The 23,201-nt window shown below is 30.6% G+C and overlaps 3 protein-coding genes across 7 annotated transcripts; 1 reads left to right on the top strand and 2 right to left on the bottom strand.

Moving 5' to 3' along the window:
- The first annotated feature begins 2,609 nt into the window (after positions 1 to 2,609).
- Positions 2,610 to 6,510, top strand: LOC126836354 (TBC1 domain family member 20). Its single transcript, XM_050569624.1, has 7 exons — positions 2,610 to 3,145; positions 4,291 to 4,416; positions 4,494 to 4,735; positions 5,163 to 5,356; positions 5,436 to 5,652; positions 5,714 to 5,823; positions 5,897 to 6,510. Exons 1-7 carry the CDS (start codon positions 3,079 to 3,081, stop codon positions 6,096 to 6,098), a joined length of 1,158 nt encoding a protein of 385 aa, XP_050425581.1. The 5' UTR covers positions 2,610 to 3,078; the 3' UTR covers positions 6,099 to 6,510.
- A 1,792-nt stretch (positions 6,511 to 8,302) lies between these two features.
- Positions 8,303 to 12,066, bottom strand: LOC126836353 (phospholipase A2 group XV-like). The gene is made up of 7 exons (XM_050569623.1): positions 11,660 to 12,066; positions 10,360 to 10,502; positions 10,012 to 10,243; positions 9,707 to 9,934; positions 9,428 to 9,599; positions 9,233 to 9,352; positions 8,303 to 9,166 (listed from the first exon to the last, which is right to left on the bottom strand). The coding sequence occupies exons 1-7, from the start codon at positions 11,748 to 11,750 to the stop codon at positions 8,944 to 8,946; spliced, it is 1,209 nt and encodes a 402-aa protein (XP_050425580.1). The 5' UTR covers positions 11,751 to 12,066; the 3' UTR covers positions 8,303 to 8,943.
- A 2,546-nt stretch (positions 12,067 to 14,612) lies between these two features.
- On the bottom strand, positions 14,613 to 22,336 carry LOC126836349 (cubilin-like). Of its 5 annotated transcripts, none has more exons than XM_050569607.1 (13): positions 22,106 to 22,336; positions 21,862 to 22,036; positions 19,271 to 19,485; positions 18,284 to 18,491; positions 18,012 to 18,220; positions 17,672 to 17,906; positions 17,371 to 17,567; positions 17,060 to 17,291; positions 16,691 to 16,911; positions 16,432 to 16,614; positions 16,206 to 16,332; positions 16,025 to 16,147; positions 14,613 to 15,523 (listed from the first exon to the last, which is right to left on the bottom strand). In XM_050569607.1, the coding sequence occupies exons 1-13, from the start codon at positions 22,197 to 22,199 to the stop codon at positions 15,439 to 15,441; spliced, it is 2,304 nt and encodes a 767-aa protein (XP_050425564.1). In that variant the 5' UTR covers positions 22,200 to 22,336; the 3' UTR covers positions 14,613 to 15,438. The 5 variants fall into 5 exon arrangements, with proteins under 5 accessions (XP_050425564.1, XP_050425565.1, XP_050425566.1 ...); XM_050569608.1 differs by having other exon boundaries at positions 17,060 to 17,288; XM_050569609.1 differs by having other exon boundaries at positions 17,060 to 17,213.
- Between the last annotated feature and the right edge of the window lie 865 nt (positions 22,337 to 23,201).

Genomic DNA, 23,201 nt, shown 5'->3' with positions numbered 1-23,201 from the left:
GGCGAAAACACTCGTCTTAAGCAATATAGATAATTGACTTAAACCTTATTATACATTTATACCAAGTAATAAAAAATTACATGTTATGAAATATCAGATTTTAAAATATACAAACAAGCGATGCTATACACAAGAACGGCGACCAATATTGTGCGGTATTTCCTGCTGCAGCTGCCAACAGGGGTACCTCCGTCATAGTTTATGGACAGACTAATAGTAAAATATGAAGAAGGTACCTCTGTTGACGACGGAAATCCTGCTTATTGGTTGCCGTAATATATAGGTAGCCCGTAGCACCGCTTATCTATAGGTACCTATATCAATCAATGTAAAAGCTAATAAAATATTACACATTTGATTGTATTTAATTTAAATAAAAATTAAAACATTTATATTAATCATTATTATTTGATTTGACAAACATTTATATTCTTATTTAATGTTAAATCCACAGAGTTTCACACCATACGATGATATAGTTGATATAAGATATTATACTATAATATGACATAACTGATATTATTTGTCAAGACAACTCACAAGTCACAAATAATTGAGCCTATTTTGTTATATGCATAAAATCTATCTTCTCTTCTTCTACTATATAAGAATCTACCCCGAAATTCCGGACGAACGGCATATTGTAAAACAACGATATTTTTCCAATCAGTCAATATTTTGGTTTCATTAGTAAGAGTCGGGAGTCCTGGTGTCGAAAATTGTATAACCGAAAATTATGGCCAATTTTTGAATTTTGATTATGCCAACTTTTTTATGTTTGTCAATAAGGTATATTTTTTAACGTACAATTTGTTTAGTTTAAAATTTGTATAATCAGAGTAGTGCAGTTTTATTTAGGTAGGCAATTTAAAATGTTTTACCTGTACATGCCTAAACAATACTAAAAGAGTTAAAGATTTTAATATTTTTAATTATGAAATTGTAAATACCTATCAAGAAAAAATATATAGGTACTTTAAGATTAATTGTTATAGTAAATGATTCGTGAATAAAGAAGTAGAATATTGTTGTTGTTATCTAAGAACCAAGCTGAGAAGTTCTCGTGAGGTTCAATTTGTAGGTACTAAAATAAAATGTGAAAATATACAAAGGTTTTATGGACAAGCAAATGGTATGCCTATTTGGATATGAAAAGGAATTCCTAGGTAGGTTTTCCAAGGTATTCCCAAAAGGGAACACCAAAGGGATGCTACTAGGGCTAATACATGTATTACCATCAATTCACATAATACAATTAAGTCAAGTTTACGATTTTAATCGCTATTTTAGGGCCGGCCGATCCCAGGAAATCATTTAAACTTTTGCCGCTAGGCCACTGTTTACTCTACTTAAGACAGAAGATATTCAAAAATTATAAAATATTTTACAAAACATCTAGGTACTTAATTTATTTAATAATTTCATAATGAATTTAATTTAAAAAAAAGCTAGAACAGTGGAACAGGGGTGGTCTCATATCTTTAGGAATTATTTTAACTGAAAGTGAGAAACAGATTTACATCGAAGCGTTTATTTGAAAGTGATTTTATCACTATTAGTTATTCCTGTAGACCTGTGACTTCTCCCGTCCCCACTATGCCCGAATCCACTAAAATGTTTTTTTTTTTTAAATTGCAACTTGCTGAATTGTAATCACTCTACTAGAAAGGAAAATTATGTTGAACGACCCTATGGCCTTAAGTTGTAAATTAATTAACATAAAAAAATAAATGTCTGTTAAAAGAAAAACTACAAAATAGTATTTTCCTTGTATACAGGGTTTCCCGAAAGTCTTACCGAGCCTAATTGTAGGGTAAAATGTTGTCGATTTCTATAGTTAAAAATTTCGAAGTGCATGTCAATTTCTAAAATATTGCCATAAAATAAAATTCGATGAATAATGAACGAAATTCTACCTCAAATTGATTTTTCAGTTTTGCATTTTATATTCTTATTTTTAACAAGAGCATCCTATCTTTTTTTTATATCCGCATTTTGAAAGTCTTGCCCCAAGTATAGTTATTATAGGCATTCATAGACGATATTATGTTTGTATAGAACTATAGAATTTTTTGTTGATCGTAGTTAACATTTAAAACAGCTAATAAGACTTAGGTAAGAGTATTTATGGTAAGCGAAAAAAAAAACTATAATGTACCGATTGGCAACGAACACTGGAACAGCTGCGATACATAGTATATTATTATAACGATATAATCATTAGCCACATTGACTGCTCAATAATATAGTTTGATGCACTACATTACGGGTTTACCTAGTGCATAATTTAATGTTATACAGAACGTGTCTGACGTTGTGTTGTCAAGTTTACATTTGTATTAAATAATATCAATGTAGAAAATACAACAAGTAGACAACGTCAAATCGGCAGTACCTACATACTATGCACAAATTAGGTGTAATAAGAAAATAATTACTAGAATCATAATTAATATATATATATATACATATATTTTTTTGCATCATAGATATAATTTTATTAGGTACACGTCGGCAATGACGGCAGTGTGATAACTGATAACTGATAAAGCGCTTTCGTTATCTTTATTGTCGACCATTAACTATGGTCTATGATATTACTACACACATACACACACACGCCAACAAAAACAAATATTAAAATAAATATAATGATAATAAATATATATAATTTAATAATATAGTAGTAATAACAAGGTTTTACGGCAATCGCAATGCAAACAGTTTACGGATTTTTTGTTACTTATATAAGTTCGGTCCGACCCACACCAGGATTACCCGGCATTTAAAATATCAGTTGTGTCCGCAATATGGTTTTTAACAGTACATTATAATTTAGTGTTATTATTATTAAATCGGTATACTAAACATCAAGTGTCGCCTGTAAGAGTGTATGTGTTTAATTTTATATTCAATACGTTATTACCTATTACTATAATTGAATAAAAACAACACAACTTTCGTTCGCGTTGCTGTTATCGTTGTTGTTGGTTAATAATTAATTATACTTAATATCTAAGCGTGCAAAAGTGTGTTGAGCGAACGAAAAAAGAAACATTCAATTACAGTCAATTTACAATGTCCGAATATGATTCTGACAACTCTTCGGACAGTTCAAGCTTTTCGAACATTGATTTCTATGAAGGTAACCAAGGCCATGGCTGCCGATAGCTTGATTTTTGTAAACAAAACAGGAATACTTATAAATTTTTATTGCCGTTTTAAAATAAATTTTACAATAATAAGTTGATTATCACATGATTTTGACTTATAAAGTGCACTGTTATGTAAATTACGTAAAACTAATACATTCCAGGTAATCTATTTAACGTAATCTATAGTGACTTAATAGAAATGTCACTATAATATTAGCCATTGATTTTCTCAGATAATAATATTATGATATTTAACATTTTTGCTGATATTATTTTATAATTTGATATAATTTCTGTATAATATTTAACTTTTAGATTCAACTGAGCTGAGAAGGTATAGTTTTTATTTATTGTTTATTTTTGTGGAATCACATTGTCTATTAAACAACTGAACAGATTACTTCAGGTAGCAAGTCAATAAATCAAAAGTTGTACCCAAAAGATAGGTCATAAAGTACAAAAATGGAGAAAATGTGCACTTTCCTACATAAAAAATGTGCAATAACAAACGCTATAACTTTTTGGATATTTGTAAAATTTGTCTCAAACTTGTGATATACAGAAATATTCTTTGGATACAATTTATTTAATTATTTGTATGCCATTGTAATAGGGACACAAATTCTAACAGAATATTATACTTTTGAACCGAGAATAGTGTATAAAAATGTTGGCTGGTCGACCAGTTTTGGATAAATACATCTGAAGTGCAGATATTACCATTTGAAAATTTAGGCATGCGGAAACAATTTTTCTATGCACCTTTCTCCATATGCCTACACTTTTTAATTACTAAATTGTTAAAAATTAATTATTTAAAAATGGTTATTGTCCAGGTAATATATTTAACAAGTTATTCTTGTTATTATGTAAAATGAACAAAATATGTATGACCCCATTTAAGTTTTAAAATTAAGAAAAATACTACATTATTTAAAATGTCTTATTCCGAGAAAATTAGTAGCTTATAAATTATTTATAATATATAATAAGGTGGTCCATATTTGGGGTGTGGATAAATTTCTGATTAGAAGTTCTTTATTTTAGGTTGAAATACTTTCAAACAAATTTTACAACTAAACAAAAAAAAAATTGTTTATCGTTATTTAGCTAAAATTATATTTAAAATTTGTAGTTCAAAAATTGATACCAGAAGAATATAAAACTAAGGTCGATCAAATCAATGAAATACTTCAGCGCGAAAAAAAAGATGTTGATGAACTAAGAAAGTTTGCACTTGCTGAAGGAGGATTAGTTAGTGGTCAGTAAAAATGTTGATTTGTGTTTGTACAAGTTGTTATGTTTGTAAACATTTTTTTTTTACTTTTTAAAAATTAGGGGTGGTGCGATCTGAAGTATGGCCACTATTTTTAAACTTGCCTAATGAAAACAAACCATTATTAGATGAGGAATCAATAAACAGCCATCCGGAATACAATCAAGTTGTAATGGATGTCCGGAGGTGTTTAAAAAGATTTCCACCTGGCATTTCGCATGAGAAAATTGGTGATTTACAAAAACAACTGATAGCAATTATATTGAGTATTATTTCTGAACATCCCGAGTTAAAATATTACCAGGTATTGAATTTGTTTGATTAATAATACATTCTTTAATATTTTATGTTTATATAATAAACCTAGGCTCTAGCTTTGAGGTTTTCGGGTAGAATTTTCAAATTTTATTTATAATATGTTATATATAAAAATAACAATGAATCATGAGAAAATAATATTAATTTAAAATAACTGGCATAGTCAATAACACTATTATTACAATAATTCTTGAATTACACATTTTTATCTGTATTATGACATTATTTAAAAGGTCTAAGTATAAAAGTATAATATTAAGTATATACACTTGTTAAAATAGTAATTATTGGTATAGATCTTACAAAATTAATGTTGATTACTGTTATTATTATTATTTTAAATTTGTCCAATTAAGTTGATAAAACAGCAACACTTATTGTAAAAAAGACACATTATATGATATTTGTTATAGGGTTACCATGATGTCGCAGTTACATTCCTAATTGAAGTTGGTCAAGAAAAAGCTTACAGCATTATGGAGTATTTATCATTAAATCATTTAAGACTGTTCCTCATGCCAACAATGGAAGAAACATCATATTTGTTATTGCAAGTTTTTCCTTTAGTTTCGGAGCTCAATCCAGAATTGGACTCTTTCATTTTGAAGTAATAAATCAATACTAATAATACTTATTTTTTTGAATGATGAAAACAACAATTGTATGAAGCTGACATTTTTTTTTAGGTCTGGAATTGGTACAATATTTGCTTTACCGTGGATATTGTCGTGGTTTAGTCATAGCTTGAGTCAGCACAAAAAGGTAGTTAGACTATTTGATTACTTCTTGGCATCGCCTAAAGAGATCATTTTGTATGTAATTGCTCAATTAATAAACGTGAGGAGTGAAGCGGTTTTAAGTGTTGAATGCGATATGGCTAGTGTTCATGCAGCTATTTCAAAGGTATCTCATTTGTGTTAAAAATATAAGTTAATTTTTTATTATTTTAAATTACTTCTTCTAGATTCCTGAAGATTTAGATTTTGAAGACATACTATTACGGGCTACAAAAATGTTCTACGATCACCCACTTTCTGAATATAAAAATGAAGTTGAAAATAGGGTGAAACTAGAGTGAGTAACACCACGACTGTTAATTTAATTAATGTGTTAATTGATTTTTTTTTTTTGCCTTGTCATAATTTAGAGCCGACTACTTAGCCAGTTTAAATGACGATTATAGAATGCGAAAACATTTAAAAGGCATGAAATCCACTTTACCACCGTTTAAGAATGCTTTCAACTATGCACCGATATGGCGTATACCCAGAATGAGATTTGGTTTGTTATTCTTTGGATTCAGCGTGGCTGCTGGTTTATGGGCTATGATGAGGACAAGTAACAATTAAATCTCAAAATACCAACCCCATTAAAAACGAAATTGTTGATCCATTCCAAATAAAGTGCTATACACAAGGGACCAAATAGACTGATATTTATTAAAGATATTGTATTTATTGACATTATGTGTATGTATTTTATTGTTTTAGTAATTTGATGCTGTGGAGCATGATCAACGATGCTCCTCACATAAGTTTGTTAATCTCGTTTTCTTTTTATTCATTGTTTTATTTTTAATTATTATTATTATTACCAAAATAAATTTGTTTTTCTTAAATTGTTACAATAGTTTATGATTTTGATAAATAATTGTGATTTAAATTTATTTTTTATTGACGCAAACGTTTCGTGAACTACATTAATTGTTTTATTATACCATTTTGTGAACTTATTACTCAATGTTAATTATATTCGTTCTATTTAATTTTGTATTGTTATGATAGCTTAAATACATATTTAATATCATTTATATTTATTTAATATATTGTATCCTTATCTTATCATTTTACTCACTCTTTGACAATTTTACCACAATCGCAAACATGTTTAAATATTTTCAAAATGTCAAACATGTGTTTTAATATTTTGTGAATATGTTGTAATGCTATTTTAGCATGAAATTTAAAGTTTCAATAAGCTTATACAACATTTTGTAAACACTTTTTTTTAAACAGAATTAGATAATATTAACAAATATTTGCTGTTTGTGTACACTGTCATCACTAATAATTAATAAGGTATTTTTTGCACTGCTAACTGCCAAGTTGCTCTTTAATTGATAAATTTTCCATTAACCGATTTTGACACGGTACCGTGGCTATGTTATCTTATCTCATCACCCTCTGCTTCCCCTTGCGACAACCGGTGGACGGCTTTGCTCCACTAGGCCGACTCAAATGGCTGGGGTGCAAAGTCCGATTACCCGGCCATCATGTAGACTGACATTTAAAGAATATTTATTCTCTAACCCAACTATTATACTTTTTTTAAAAATTGTGCTGTCTTAATATAGTTTTATAAATATAAATTGTCTAGGGACTACTTCCGTACTACATTTATCTATTATGTGGTACTACTATGAAACCATTTTGAAAAAATTGATTCTCTTCAGTTCCTATCCCTTGTTACTTTTAAGTGCCGTTTCGTTAATTTTGTTTCTGCATCCCACGCAATCTTTACTAATTTCTGAAAAAATTGCCCAGAAGTCCGTTAAAGTTGGATATTTGTTTAATTTTGTTGTTTCATACTAATCATACATACATGTTCTTTTTAAGTGATAGAATGTACTATACTAGTATATTATTAGTTTTGATCCGGATCTGACAAGGTATTGTTTGAACAATGAAGCGGTTTTATTATTTTTTTACTAGCGATATCTTTTAAAACCACCTAATTAATTTCCTCACGTAGCAACTCTATAAATAAATAACCTGAAAGGTACTTTATTGAGACAAACATCTCAAAAGTTCACCATTTGCCATTCAAAATTAATAAAAAATATGTAGATGTTTTACGACTCTTTTTACTTTTTTTTAAATAGACGAATTACATAGTTTTCTTTATAAATATTCTTTAGACATAGTACTATTGATAACTTATCATAAAGCTTTTCCCCTTGGTGGGGTGAAACTTTTTTTTCTTGCTTTTTAAGGTATAGTTTTACTGTTTTAGGGCTGAGGTCTGAAAAATGACTAAAGACCTACAGTGGTATAATAACATAATATACGTTCCCTAAAACCTGTAGTTAAAACGTTTTTTTTTTAATAAGGAAAAACCAAACAAAAAGTTCCCAGTAACTCAATATATCTAAAGAATATTCCATACAAATTTAGCCGAATTCGATTATTTTTGAAACTATTATAGATCGCCGTAAATTTTTAGTTGAAAAATATGTCAATTTTTTTTTGTTTTTCTCGAAATCAAAGGTGAAGGGGTGAACTATCAGGTACGATTTTTGATCTATAGACTAGCTACATGAAGAAATCGGTTCTCCGACTTAAGATATCGTGGATAAACAGACATAAAAAACCAAACTAAAAAATATAGCCTTCTTCTCAGCTCCGCATCGAAGCTAAAAGTGAAAAATTTAACTTTTACTGTGTTATGAGAGAGTGAATTAACTGTCAACAGACATTTGAAAAAATGTTCAACACAATATTGTTAATTATTCACCCATGTGTAATTTTAAGCATATTTTTAAAATTTGTAATCTTATTGTCTAATAATAATTGTTGAATTCAAAGCTGATTTCGATAATGACCTAATATATACATATATATATATTTATACACACACACACGTTTTTTATTACATTAGCTGAACTTTTAACAACTGTTAGAAGTGTAAGCAGCAAGCGAAATTGTACATACAATTTAAAGTTTTCTTTTAACATTTTGCTAAAAGTGAATAATATATTATGGTTTATGAAAAATGATACTATTTGTCTGTTAAATAGGTGTTAAGTGTTATCAAATTCTCAAGTCGCATAATGGTTATTTAAAGTTAACAAAAAAATAAAAATGGTTACAATAATAATAATTAAAAAAACGCTGTAACATATTTAGAGGTTATATCAATGAAATATTACTATAATAACAATTGTATACCCAACAATAATAAGTTAAAACTTAGTGTGTTTTGAATCCATAACTAATATTTCAGTTTCTATTCTAGGTTATACTGAGCAAATATAATGTATCTGTCCTAAACACCGTAAAGTATTTAGCCTAAGGAACAGCTTTAAAAACTTATTAGTGAACATTAAATTGATCAATAGCTCTCTTGACATTCCCTTAAAATCACAAGGAGTGTTTTTTCGTCAGTCTGCGGACTAAAAATATGATAAACTATCATTTATAATTTTTCCATGAGTTGACTAATATAATCCATCACTCGTTCATCGTGTAAAATTGTCATATGATCGGCACCAGGAAAAACTTGATGATATACTTTTTGCTTTTGCATAGTAGCCCAATAAACACAACCTTCGAGGCTTCTCATGTTTACAGTACCATCACCGTTGCCGTATTTTATGTCGGGATATTTATCTGGAAATTTACCAGGTCCATAAACCAATCTAAAAACAAAAAAAACGAAATTTGTTAGTGAGAATATTCCATAGAAACTGGAACTGTCCACTCACTTTTCGACTGTAGTAACGGTACTACCATGCAGACAATGGACTTCGACACCGGGAGGTCCGAAATCTTTGTATTTTCTTATGTCTTGCCACATTTCATAGCCTGTTATATAATTAATGCCCCTATAAAATATTGCTTTATCAAAAATACCATCTCTCGTAGGATCACTAGTAGGTACGGTAATAATATATGCATACTCGAAAAATGATTTGTAATTGCTAATGGTAAAATTTGTTTTTTCAGTCTGAACTAGTACATCATCTGGTTTCCAAAAAAAAGGGGACGGCAATAGCCACGCTAGACTAGGTGAAGTTATTTGTTCTGCTTTCAAAACACTACCGCTGAGTACATATACTCCTAAGTCATCGCCTGTATACATCAAAAGCAATACAATAATTACATATTAAGGAAGTAGACGGTCATAAGTGAATAAGAACGTTTACTGGTAACAGACAATAGTGATTTTCATAGCATACCTACAGCGAAAACTTTTAACGCTTTGACGGCTCCACCCCAAGCACCAGCCAAAGATACCAATGCTCTGATGTGTTTGTCTTTCCACTCTTGTGTTTGGTTGCGCAAAAATTGAAGAGACATACAGCCACCCATACTGTGCACAATAAAAACAACGGGCGTGTTGTTATTCTGAGCATATGTTTCTTCTGTTAGGGTCTTAAGCTTAATGAAAAATTCAGCATTTTCATCTGTTAAAAGTTTAAAAATTTAAATAGGTAAATATAAGTCATGAATTAATAAATATAGACAGTTTTTTTGGTCATACTCGGAGCTCTTCTGAAATCATAAGGAGCTCCTCGAATTGATACGTCTCTCTCTAGACCAACGCTGACTAATGCGTTGCCAATAGTTTTGAAGTAGGCTCCAAATGAGGTTAAACTTGGATCAATATATTCTACAGCAGTGGCGTTTCCCCATCCAGCTACTCTAATGTCAACACCAGGCGGACTATAGGTAGTACGTGTATTGTTATCATAGATCAGTCTCATATTATCTATCTAATAAAAAAACATATCATTGTAAAATCCTTAATACCTTCTCATTACTCATTGAAGCTAAAAGGTACAATGTTAATGTGATGTCTAAGAAATAATAACTTCAAATTGATACTCACCAAGCAGTCTATAACATATGGTACTAAAAGTTCTAGATTCAACCAAATGTTTGAATAATCCACGGTTTTTTTATCACATAAATAATGTACTACACTGGGTTTATCTAATTTTGCTTCAATTTGACTACCTCCATCGCCAGGAACTAAAAAAAAAAAAACATGAATCAATTTTTCTTAAGATATAAAATATTGAATTTAAATAAGCAAAACAAGTTACATATTAATTTTACTTTATTATAAAAAATAGCTTATATAATTTCAAATTGAATAAATGTTAATAACAAAAATGAAATAAATGTATTTATCATTATAACAAGCTTGCTGTTAGAGGCATAATTTTAAGAGACAGGATTGAAAGAAAAAATATGATTCTTAGGCTCAATATCAGGTTTTGATAAGGAAACTATTAAGGAGAGAGCAAACCCTTGGTTTCATAGCTTAAGTATATACAAGTATAGAAATTCAATAATATCACAATTTTTACTCTACAAGTATTCATTAAATACATAATATTGTTTTTAAGTATTAACCATTTATAACCAAGTCAAGTGCTAAACTGAATGATCAGTTTGAGTAATTCATAACTTTACCTAATCAAATAAATGTTATCCTATCTTTTACAGTAATTTAAATACCTAATCAATCATTTGTGAAATACAATACAATATTGTGTTTTTATTTTTGAGAACATTTCAATCATATTTTAAGTCACATTTATTTCAAGTTGTAAGGTAATCACAATTTGTTCAATTTAAGGAAATTTTTTTATACCAGACATGTTTAATCAACTTTTCAAGTCAAGAATTATCCAAGGGCAATATCATTTAGTTTTGAATAATTACTCTGCTGGTTATCATTTTTTTATAAGTGTAAGGTAAGGTATAGTGCAATATTTATGTTACTAACTGTTAATCTGCCACAATTTCTGGCTCATACCAAAATGGTAATAACTTCTTAAGTACCAAACTGACTTGAATTAAAAAAAAAACTTATAGAAATTGAAAAATACACATTATAAAAAATAATTATCTAAAATTAAAAAAAATTGTCATCAGAAAATAGCAAAGTGTCTTACGTCAAATTGATTAGCAAGTTTTTTAGTCAAATAACAGTCTATATTAGGTGGGTTTAAGAATTTTCCCAGGGATGGTCAATGTCATTAAAATGTTCTTAAGCCAACAACAATGGGTGAAGTTTTAGGAGACGATTGGGGCAGAACGACCTTAATCGTAGCATAATTAACGGGTACGCCGTTTCGTCAATAAAGCGACAGACACAAACACAAGCATGGTGTACTCACTCAGAATGACTGGATGTTTGATGGCCAAACAGGTCCCGTGTATGGAAAACAGCCATATGAAATAATTGAATATTACGACTTTTGGTAACATTATTCATTAGAAATAGGAACGGCCCGAATGCGCTTTAGGTGATAATGTTTTTGCCGCTATTGGCGTTTCGTTTTCGACAACAAGTCAGACGATGACGTTGAATGCGGTTTATTTTTATTATGTACCTTTGTTTTCGCCAATAATATTGGCAATGAGAAAAAAAATATTATTATTTATTATTTTAGCTGCAGTATCTACTAATCATATAATATTTTTCACAATATTTTGCTCTTATCTTATCAAAACAGTTCATCGCGCGCTCATAATTGCCGCAAATTGCACACATGGTTGGATTCCACACAACACAACCTTGCACCCATTGTAATATTACAGGCCTATTATGTAAAAAAAAAACGAATATTTATTTGATTGGCTGTTGCTGCTGCCTGGTGGCGAGTGGCGCCATAACGATTAAATACAGATAACATGAATTAATCATAATATAATATGATTTAATTAAAGGCCAATCGACGAATTTAACGAACTTATAGGTTTATACGTTTTAAATGCACTTTCGACGCGAATACGGTCATGCATAAAATATGTAATCAAAAAAATATCTTATTCTGACAGTAGGTACAACCCGGTAGATGTAGATTGTAGGTAATTGCTAAAATAACAATATATTATTATACATTTAGACTCAGGATGTGGGCAGTATTTGGATAACAGTAGTTGAATAAAGCACTAAAGCAGTTTGCACATTTTCATTAATAAAAGATTTTTTAGTATACAGAATGCAAAATTATAATAGATAAATATAAAACAGATATGGAAATGCGAATGTGTTGATTAATAATTAGTATTATGTGCATAGTGCATTGTGTTCTACTTTTCGAGACAGACAGTTTAAGGTTTAAGCGACACATTATCTTATTATTATAGCGTGCCTCTGAGCATTTAAATTTCATTTAATCAAAAAGTAGAATTTTGACATCGATATGGAGGTCATTCCGAAAATTTGTCCGTCACGTTTTGTGTCACAGTGCTGACGTCATGAAGTATGAAGGAGGATTATGGAGGTGTATTAATAGAGATCGTGGATTAAAGATAATAGATTAGAGATACTAGACTGCAGGACATACCAATGTATCGATGTATCTGCATGAAGTGTGGATACTCTTATAACTTCTTTTTTTCTTTTAAATTAATTTAAATATTCTTATAAAATTATTAACATATTACTTAATGTATAAATGTAGTATAAATCTGTTCAAGAAGTTTTACTTACTATTATATTGCCTGAGAAATTTCGATCTATAATTAAAGAGTTATATAGTATACTTTAAATTTTAAGATGTTATAAGGTTCAAGGTCACTCACCATTGGTGTCAGCGACACACGTAATATTTTTTTAAATATTTGAATTTTTTTTAACCATTTTTAATGAAGGTGTATAAAAAGTGATTAATTTAGGATAAGTCACTAATTTTCTCTTAAAATAATAACAATTTTGTTGGTTTTCCTTTGTGGAGACACTTTATGTTATTTTACTATACGTATTAAACAATATTCAAATTTGTTGATAACTAGGCTTGGATAAAAACTTTTGAAATTATCCACTAAAATTTAAAATTTAGGACGGGAAGTGGAATGAAGTAATTAATGCTTGCAGGTAAAAATAATAGTACACTCCATTCTATCTCCTGTTATTTAAACTTCTACATGTTAAACTTTAAAAGTAATTATCTAAGAATGGTTACTAATCAGTTACCAGCTGCAGCTAATTGTTCTTAATTTATAAAGATAATTAAATATAATTTTTTTTTTTTACTTGATAGAGCTCTAGAATTTAGAAAGTACTGAAAAAGGTAAACGTTTAATAAATTTAAAATATTGTAAAATTGCGATTATTGAAAATGATTATCTTTTTGTTAAAGTGATCACTCTGTATATTAAATATACAATAATATTAACCTAATAGAGATACCAACAAAAACCGATGATGTATACAGTGTATAATACTGTACACTTACAAAAAAACAAATTAATTTGTTTGGCTTCTGAAATTTTAGTAATGATGGCTATTTGCAGGTTGGTAATATTTTCATAATAAATTAAGTAAGCTAGCAAATATAGATAGCTAAATGTTTGTAAAATATACTTACAAACGCATAATATAGTATGTTATGTCAAACATAAAGAAGTCAACTATACTTTATAGACTTAAAATAATCGGTTGTTATATTTTATAAATGTAGCGATAGGTATACATAGTACATATTGCAATATTTTGGTTTATATAAACACAACTTTGTATAAGGTTTAATAATAGTAGGTAATAGGTAAATCCGTAAATCGTATACATTTAATTAGACATAGGTAATATAATATAAATTCTTATAACAATGGTAAGGTGTTTTTATGATTTTATATACTCGTAATAAATTCAATGCAACGTTCAAGGTTTAGCATTTTATATTATAGAAGATTTGACATGTTAAAAAGAGATCGTACTGGCATAATTTATTACTCTAAAGCTTAAAGTGCTTCTAGTATACTATTATAAACACTACAATGATTATAACATGGGTAAAACTTAAACAAAAAATTCGTTAACAACACTTAACAACAGTATCTATATATACCATAAATTTTATTTGTAAATTCTATTTTTGTAAGAATGTTTAGCCCTAATCACGTAATCAATTTAAGGCAAGACACTCATTTTCTTAAAAAAAATTGAAATTTTGTAATTTTTCTATTAGAAAACATTGTTATTTATGTCAAATGTTATTAATTTACTAAACGTAATTACGTAAACTTTTTTTTAGAATTTTTTAGAATTCAACGAATTTTTTAAACTTAAATGGTAACGTACATATTTAATTAACTTTATGAATTAAGAATAATTTGCTGAACATTTTGACTGGTAGCTAGCCAGTTTTGGATAGTTACTTCCAAAGTTATTTAAGTTAAAAATGTAAGGCTGAAAGAAGAGTGTAGTATTATTATTTATTTTTATCTGTGTGCATTACTCTACTACACTCCTAAATTTAAAACATTAACTAAAGTTTCTCTAAAAAGAAAAACTAAAAAATTGCTATTATTTTAATAGAAAATGTGTGTCTTATCCTAAATAAATCACTCATGAGTATATGGTAATTTAATATTGCCTAATGAGAATTTATCGCGATTGAGCAAACAGCGTAGAGGTACATAACGGTTATTCATGTAATTGACAAAAGTAAGGTAAGATGGGATTAACAATAAATTAGGTTTTATTTATGTATATTTTAGAATATATGTTAAACATCATATATTTTATTGAGTATATAATTTTAACAGCCTACCTACCGTGTATTATGTATTAATTGGAGTTATACATATCTCATAACTTTGTTTATTATATAAACAATTTATACCCTTTTCCCGAGTCTATACTTTACAATATGTTGACCCTGTGTCCGCTTCCATACGTGTTAAGGCGATATGGTAGTGAAAAACTTAAAAATGTTCGATTTTTTTTTAAACATTTTTTTTTGCCCTCTGGGATGTAAAGAACATGTGGATGGGTCGAAAAATTCGCTCTGAATGTTAAAGTGCAAGTTTTTGCACTTTTTAGACAAGTTGTACACTTTTGGAGCTTGCTTATGCTAACTTTTAATTTAAACAATTTTTTTTTCAAAGGGGAATTAGGGGAAAAAAGTTCGAAAGCGTAGGATGAAAAACAAGAAAGTTAGCAATTTCACTGCCATATTGCCTTAATGTATAGTATAACAATTTGCAGCCAAAATAACCAGTGTTGTGTCTGCTTGGTGTCCATCAAATACCTAAAAGTATAACAAGAAAAATAATTAGTAATTTAACACTATTCTAGTACTGTGATCATTGATCAACAATATTACAGCTCTTTTGTATAATATAAAACAGTTTTTCATTTTCATCATTATTGTACCTAAGATAAAATTTATCTTACATTACATTACATTACTTACCTAAGATAAAATTTAAAAAAAATCTATTTTGAGCACATTTTTTTGGAGGGAGCAGAGGTGAAATAACGCTCCTTAGCTTTACCGTATTTATGTTTATTATGTTACTGATATTTTTTCTAAATTTCGAACTTCTAGAATTGCAGTTTTGTTAAATATTGTACGACCCATGTTACAGAGATTTGAAAACTAAAGCTATGGGGTTTTTTTAAAGCCCAACCCAGTTATATCTTTTTTAGACATGCATTTATCCAACAAAACTCATATTTTTGAGTAAATACCCAACGAAAACGCTAAACATATTTTCCGAAATTTGTTGTTACATTCTTCATAACTTACGTTCTTGAGCCAAGGCTAGGTATATTTTCTACAACTTTGTGAATTTTACCACCGCGTTCCGTCACTTCATTCCAGTTTGCATAAAAAATGCTGCCCATATCTGATTTCCCAGCTACTGTAAAGCTATTCCAAAAATAAATAGTAATGATGAATATGTCCAGGGATTTGTCATAATAGTTACCTGATATTGAGTTGATTGGAGTGTGACAAAAATTGCCATGAATCGGTTAGTTTCTTGCCGCAAAGTTCTAACGGCGGATTTCCAGCTGACGACCAAATTTTTACCACTGCTATTCCACACCCTTTAGCTGTAATAAAAAAACAGTTATTGAAGTGTTTGCCCTATGCTGATGGGCAATAGTCTATTATTGTAAATTTCCTCGGAACGCTGTGCAAAAAAAACTTACTTAAAGGGTTTCCTTCTACCGCGAATGAATTAAAATTGAACAATACTTTATGGTCAGGCCTAACATTAATGAACCAATTACACGTCATTGTTATCATTCCTTTTGGCAATGAATTAATTCTCTTTGGGAATTTCGGACTTAGTATTTTTCCGGAATGTAAATAACTGATCTTACTGCCACAGTCTACAAAAACAAACGATTCGAATGATTCAAATTGAGTATTCGTACCGATAACAAACCAATACGATTAATAACCTACCGCCGATTATTGGTTTGGCGTCTTTGAAAAAATATCTAGCTTTGAAGCCCGTGTAAACGCCTTTGGAGTCTGTGTGCATTAGTACTTTTAAGCCTACAGCTCCCAAGTCCGACTCTAATGGTCCGGGTGTCGTCCTGCCACAGTATCTGCCCATAAATTGGTCCACGTTGTTCTCATGAACTGTGTAAATCTCTAGCCAGTCTTCGGTACAAACCGTTACTCTAAACACAATACATGTCCACGATTATTTGAATGAGGTGATTATTATGATATTAGTGGGGTATAATTATAATATTATAGTGTTGAAAATGGGTGGTGTAAAGATGCAATACATTGAGCTTAGTAGTAGACGATACTCATATGTCTTACCCGTATTGGGCGATTGATGTGTTAGATTTGGTGGTTTTGATTTTGAAGTGATCGAATATCAAAGTGATCTGTTCATCAGACGATAGATAGAAGATAAACGTACAGTCCAACCCGTTTGGATAGTAGTACGGATGTCTGGGCGAATTAAAGTATCCTTGTTTAATACAAGAGCTACGATAACTATAATGGCACGAACTGTCTGTTGCCGGGGTTCCCGGCACGAGGTACTCTACTTTTTGAGTTGATAGGATAACATAATTATTATTATAAAAAGTCATACAAATCTATATAATAAAGGAATTTCTAGTTACCTGGTATGAAAGTAAATTTGGCTTTAAAACCTCGACCTTCTATGTTTTCGCTACTGAAGACCAGAGCGAGCCTAGGACCATCGCTCTGAAACACCTTATTGTAAGTCTGCTCGCCACAAATTTCGTGGTCGAACAAGTCGTATTTATTCTTTTCTTCCTGACCTTTCAGGTATAATCTCAAGTAGCCATCAGTGCAACTAAATTTAACAAATCGATAAATGCCGCAAATAAAATTACGCATCCGACGGTCTGCTAGATTTTGTGTATGAAAAATATAAGTATATAATACATATATTTTTACCTCTGGTCCGTTTGGTCTGTCTTGGGTATATGCAAAGAAAGAAATTCTAATTTGACTATTTCCAAATCTTGTAGAGATTCTATACCGTATATGAAATATCGGCAAACGACGTTTTTCATATATGGAAGTGGATAATTCGGACTGTAAATATATCCGGACGACGCCTTCTTGCTCAATACTTTTTGATCGCATTCCGTACCTCGGATGTGCTCACCGTCTTTTTTCTCAATGAAATCTGTGAAATAGAATCGTCCGATAAATTTTGTTGTTGTGTGTAAAATCGGATTATATTTAAGGAAATATAATGTGTTTCAATGTTAACGATTGCCCCAAGATTTACCTAACGTAACAAAGTCCTGGCTGAACTTGAATTTCGCTTTGAATCCTCGACGTTGTGGGTTTGTTGCTCTCTCAAGGGTATCAAATGTCATGTAAAGCTGTTCCTCGGTGGAATACACAACCAAATTGCGATGTTGGCCACAATATTTTTCGATCAATGGACTGCTTGTATCGTTGCCGTCGTATATACTGACTACGTCGAAGGGGCAACTAATAAGTAAAAGTAAATTCATACGTCTGTTGTTTTATAAACATATTGCGGTATTCACTTACTGCTGCCCGCCAGAGGTTATATCAAAATCATTGAACTCCAACTGTAATCTTTGGCCGGGTTGTCCAAGAAACAGGTACGTACATTGTAAACCTAATGGGTATATTGCGGGATACGTTGGTGTCACGATTATACCTTGTTCGTTTTTGTTTGAGTGGAATATAAATGAGCATAGACTATTTCGCTTCGCCGTTTCAAACTGATACATAGCTATAGGCAGAGATTTGCAGAATTATTATTTTTGGATTACTGGATTACAAATAATCCATTATGAATTACAAGTAGTCAATCAATCCAAAACTACAGGATTAAAAAAAAAATCCATTATTCCAGCTGCTGGATTATTGGATTACAAGTATAAATATATTTGTAAATTGAATCGTGGATCGTGTGAACTCATCTTTTCGAGGCTAAAAAAATAGCCATGATTAAATTTTTTATAATAAGGGAGACAATAAACCGTTAACGGCAGAATAATTAGGATAATTTGTGTATAGATCTAACATGAAAAGGAGGTGTGGATTTTATTGAATAGAATTCTGCAGTCATTAAAATCGAGAGAAGAAACAAAACATAGGATTTCTTAAAAAAATTGTCATTTTTTTTTAAAAAAAAAGGCAAATTTCAGATGAACTGAATGGAAACAATTGGTTGAGCAACTTAATCTGACGTTGTTAGACTTTACGACTCCCCGAGACATGAAAATAATGTAAATATAATAAATAAGTCTTTTGAAAATTTTAACCAATTTTGTAAATTTACACTTTTTTTTTATAGATTTCATATATTCTTTTTCTATTTCTCCATACCTTTTCCATAATTTACCTATATATAATTTTTATCTTATCTATTTTTCTCTCCTTTGCTATGTTTGCTATTGTTTTTATTATTACTCGTACCATCACTTAATAACAACATTTCAAATTATATGGATTTTTTTTTTACACATATTTCATTAAATTTCCCCTTAACGAAGGTATGACACTTACATTCATCGACGAAGTAATAATGACCTTCAAACAATGCTGAGGAAGTCGTATTCTTGTCTGTATAGAAACTAAACCCTAAGGTTCTGTACAAAGACATTCTGTCTTTGGGCGGTGATTCACCACAGTATCTGCCGTCAAACGGAGAGTCGACCAAATCCTTGTTATTTTTGCCAAGTTCCACCTCTGTGTAAACATCCACATATTCGTGTAAGCACCTAAGAGAAAGTCCCAAGAAAACAGTTGTTACATGTTTTTATTTAAAAAAATTATCTATTTTACTGATCAAGGTAAATTTTAATAAGTGAGTGCTTATAGTTCTTCTAAAATAAATTTGACAGATGAGAAATCTTAAGTTTCTCCAATTAGTGAATACAAAATTCGTTTGAATTTTTCAAACCTACAAAATGTAAATATTTTAGTTTATATTTTTGGGAGAACTTAACGAAAAACTAGTCATCATTCCATATGTCAAAGTGAAAATTCCAGTTTCTTCATCACTATTGTCGCTATTTGCTACTACTACAACTACTGCTAAATATAAAATAAGTATAATCAGTGACGTTTTTTGGGTCAAATTTTCAAGGTGTGTCCATATTAGATTTGATTACAACGAATCTGATAATACATTTACTAGAGGACACCCTCCCAAAATACTCCACTGCGTGCTCATTTATTATACAGATAATAAGAATAATAATTATTTTAAAATATGTAGTTACCACTTTCTACGATTATACGCAGTCGTTACTTCATATTAATTGCTGTAAATTAAGGACTGTAAATTGAGTATCTGGAGTAATTTCATGTTTAGTAAAAGAAATATATTTTGTAATAAGCGATATTAAAAATTATTGTACATACTGACAAACAGCTAATACAATTAGGTTCACTGACGATTAATACCTAAAGAAAATGAAGTACAGTGATTAGGATGTCCTTCCGGAGACATGAAAGTAATGTAAATATAATGAATAAGTCTTTTGAAACGTTGAACTAATTTTGTAAATTCATACTTTTTTTTATAGATTTCACATTTTCTTATTCTGTTTGTCTATGCCTTTTCCTTAATTTACTTACTCATGATTTAATTAAGTACTGTGATTATGGTCTTGTAATATTATAACTAAAATATTATAATATAATATTAATTTTATTATATTATAATGTAAGTTTAAAATGAATATGTTCATTGATATTTGTTAAAAGAACCCTAACTTATTGGTTTAGTTTAAAATTAAAAACGTTTAATACTACCACCTTATAACTTTTTTTAAAAAGCAGTCGAATTATTTCAAAATTTGTATAGAATATTCTTAAAATAAAGACCATATGATAAAATACTATAAACCTTTTTCCGTTTTTTTTTTATTTCTCTTTTTCAAGTGAAGTTTTCGGACTGAAAGTTTGAAAATTAGATCGAAGGTAGATTTAAAGTGGGGCTATAGCCTATAACATTTACAATTTTCTTAAAAATCTGTAGTCAGCATGTTGTAAGCTTATTATGATAACATTGCTGCCGAAATACGCGTATATGCTCAACTTTATTTTTTTGGTGGTTAAGGTTTTTTTTTTAAATACTTCATTATTTTACTTCTTTAATGTAGTAAAACATTTTTTTATTAAAGGAAAAACTAAAAAGAGGAAAACTACACTTGACGGTTAATACTTTCTCAGCTTCATATCGAAGATAAAACCAATCAAAAATGATTGAGATAAATTTTCAAATTTAACTAAATAATTTTTTATTTGCTTAAAAAAAAAAAGATTTAAATAAAAATTTAAATGACTTTTGAATATCAAGTTATTATTTGTCATGAAAATAAGAAAAGACGGGTTTAGAAGATTAAAAATGCCTCAGGGCCTCAGGCTTTTCGAAAGTTATTTTTAAACGGATCCTGATAAAAAATCTTACCCACATAACTATGGATAATTTTGCGTTTAATAATTAAACTATTTTTTGAGGAGGAGGAGTGGCCGAGTGGGTAAGGCGGCAGTGTGTTGGCGCTCACTGTCGCCGGTTCGACACTCGGTCACAGGCGCTCTGTTTGCTGGGCGAGCAATAATCCGGTGAAAAGGAACCGCCATCCTCCTCTCCGGGGACGGATTGACGACCCGTCCCGGAAGCGAATTCGTCAAGAAACCATCTCATGATGGCAGCGTTGGGCCTTCATGAGGCCATTATGAAAACATTATGATGATGACGATGATTTTTTTAGTATCCCCTCTCGACAAAAAACACGCATTTCCGATGGGTGGCATAACCCCTTTACCCCTCCCCCATGAGGGTTACTAGCCCCAAGAGGTCACCCCTGCTGCAACGTCTGGCCCTGATGTCCAACACTGGATTCAATACTCGCTGACGTATCTAATTATTTATGTGATATAAGTATAGTGTTCTGTGATTTAGTAGTGCCGAAGTGCTACTCAGGTAAATAGCAAAAGAAACGTCTCGTCATTAGTGAAAATTAAATGATTGTCGATATTTTGAATTGTCCACGCCTGACATCAACACGGGAATCGGCATCACAGCTGTTTAATTGAAAAAGAACGTGTGGAGGCTAAAGCGAGAATAGCCAAACAGGCGTACTCACTCCGGAGGAATGCTCCGCAGCTGAAAAGAAGTGAATGACACATAGACCTTTTGGTGCAAACCGGCCATAAATGTGTACACGCACACTTTGGACTCGAGCTCGGTGTTGACGATGTTAGGTGCCCGAAAAGTGCCGTTTTTCGGATCTCTGAGGCTCACAAAAGTTCGGTCGCAACCTGTATATAATAAAAACGCCGTCAGGTCTGCGTGTACCAAACCGTTTTCGGACTTAGCTGTATACTTACTGGGCGACGTTCTCTGTATAGTGGTGTGTACCGACGACATCAGAAACAACGACAACAGAAGTCCCTTACGGGCACACCGACGGTAATCGGTCATGTTACCTGAACACTTATGAAAAGAAAAAAAAAACCGTGGACGTCGATTTGCTTTGGTAGGTATGTGGCTCTTAAACGGTTTTATGTACGAGCCACAAACGAGTGACCCCGTTCAGATCCAGGGTCTGATGGCGAGAGCTGTTCGCGGAGCTGCAGACAGCAGACTAACATTTATACATGTATTAATACAAACAATACCAGCTCCCCCTTCACACCCAGCCTCATTTCCCATGCGCCACCGCACTGACTAATGGGTGGCTAAGAAATTCACTGCCGATTGAATACACATTTCTATATAATCAATAATACAGTGGTGACAGCCGGGTAGTGTGTATAAAGAGTGTCTTTAATGTGTGAGACTGTGCTTCGGGGTGGATTTGTCCCGGGCTACAAATAAGATTCCACCCGTCGTGCGTTAGTGGGCTGGCTGCGACCTCTATCGATTTTCTAGACCGGAAAATTCAAAAATAAAATAAATAAAAACAACAAAGTTTTCATTTTCACCATATGAGTATCGTGTTACTACAATTTAAAAAACTACAATTTAATTTCAAAACTACTATTATAATATTTTTAAAGACATCTAGAAAAATTTACGATGAGTGTATTCTGCTAATACACTTTACGCGAAAAATGACAAAAAAAAATGTACACAAACAACCACATAAAGATTTTGTTGGCAAAAAAATTGAATATAAAATTAAGCCAAAGAAGTCAGTGAACATAATTCACAACATAATAATAGATAATACATTTAAAAAAACAAGTTAAAATAATCAACGGAATAAATTAACGTAGGTACAAAAGAGAAAAAGTACAAGAGTGGTCAACACTTGTCGGAAGTAATTATTTAGGAATCGCTTATACAATAATAAAAGATAATAATACCCGAGAATTTTCTAACATTTGAAATGTGACTACAGAGAGTATGTATGTAATGATTATGTTCTGATTATTTTTGATCGTTGTCTTCCATTTGATCATACACGTTGGATATGAGTTC

The sequence above is a fragment of the Adelges cooleyi genome, unplaced genomic scaffold, assembly GCF_023614345.1.
Source record: "Adelges cooleyi isolate 19-005CV unplaced genomic scaffold, UGA_ACOO_1.1 ACOO_flye_CR_arks_rails_tigmint_CR_PRNA_247, whole genome shotgun sequence".
Taxonomy (NCBI): domain Eukaryota; kingdom Metazoa; phylum Arthropoda; class Insecta; order Hemiptera; family Adelgidae; genus Adelges; species Adelges cooleyi.
The sequence above is the reverse complement of the archived record's forward strand: the minus strand, read 5'-3'. Positions and strand labels throughout refer to the sequence as shown.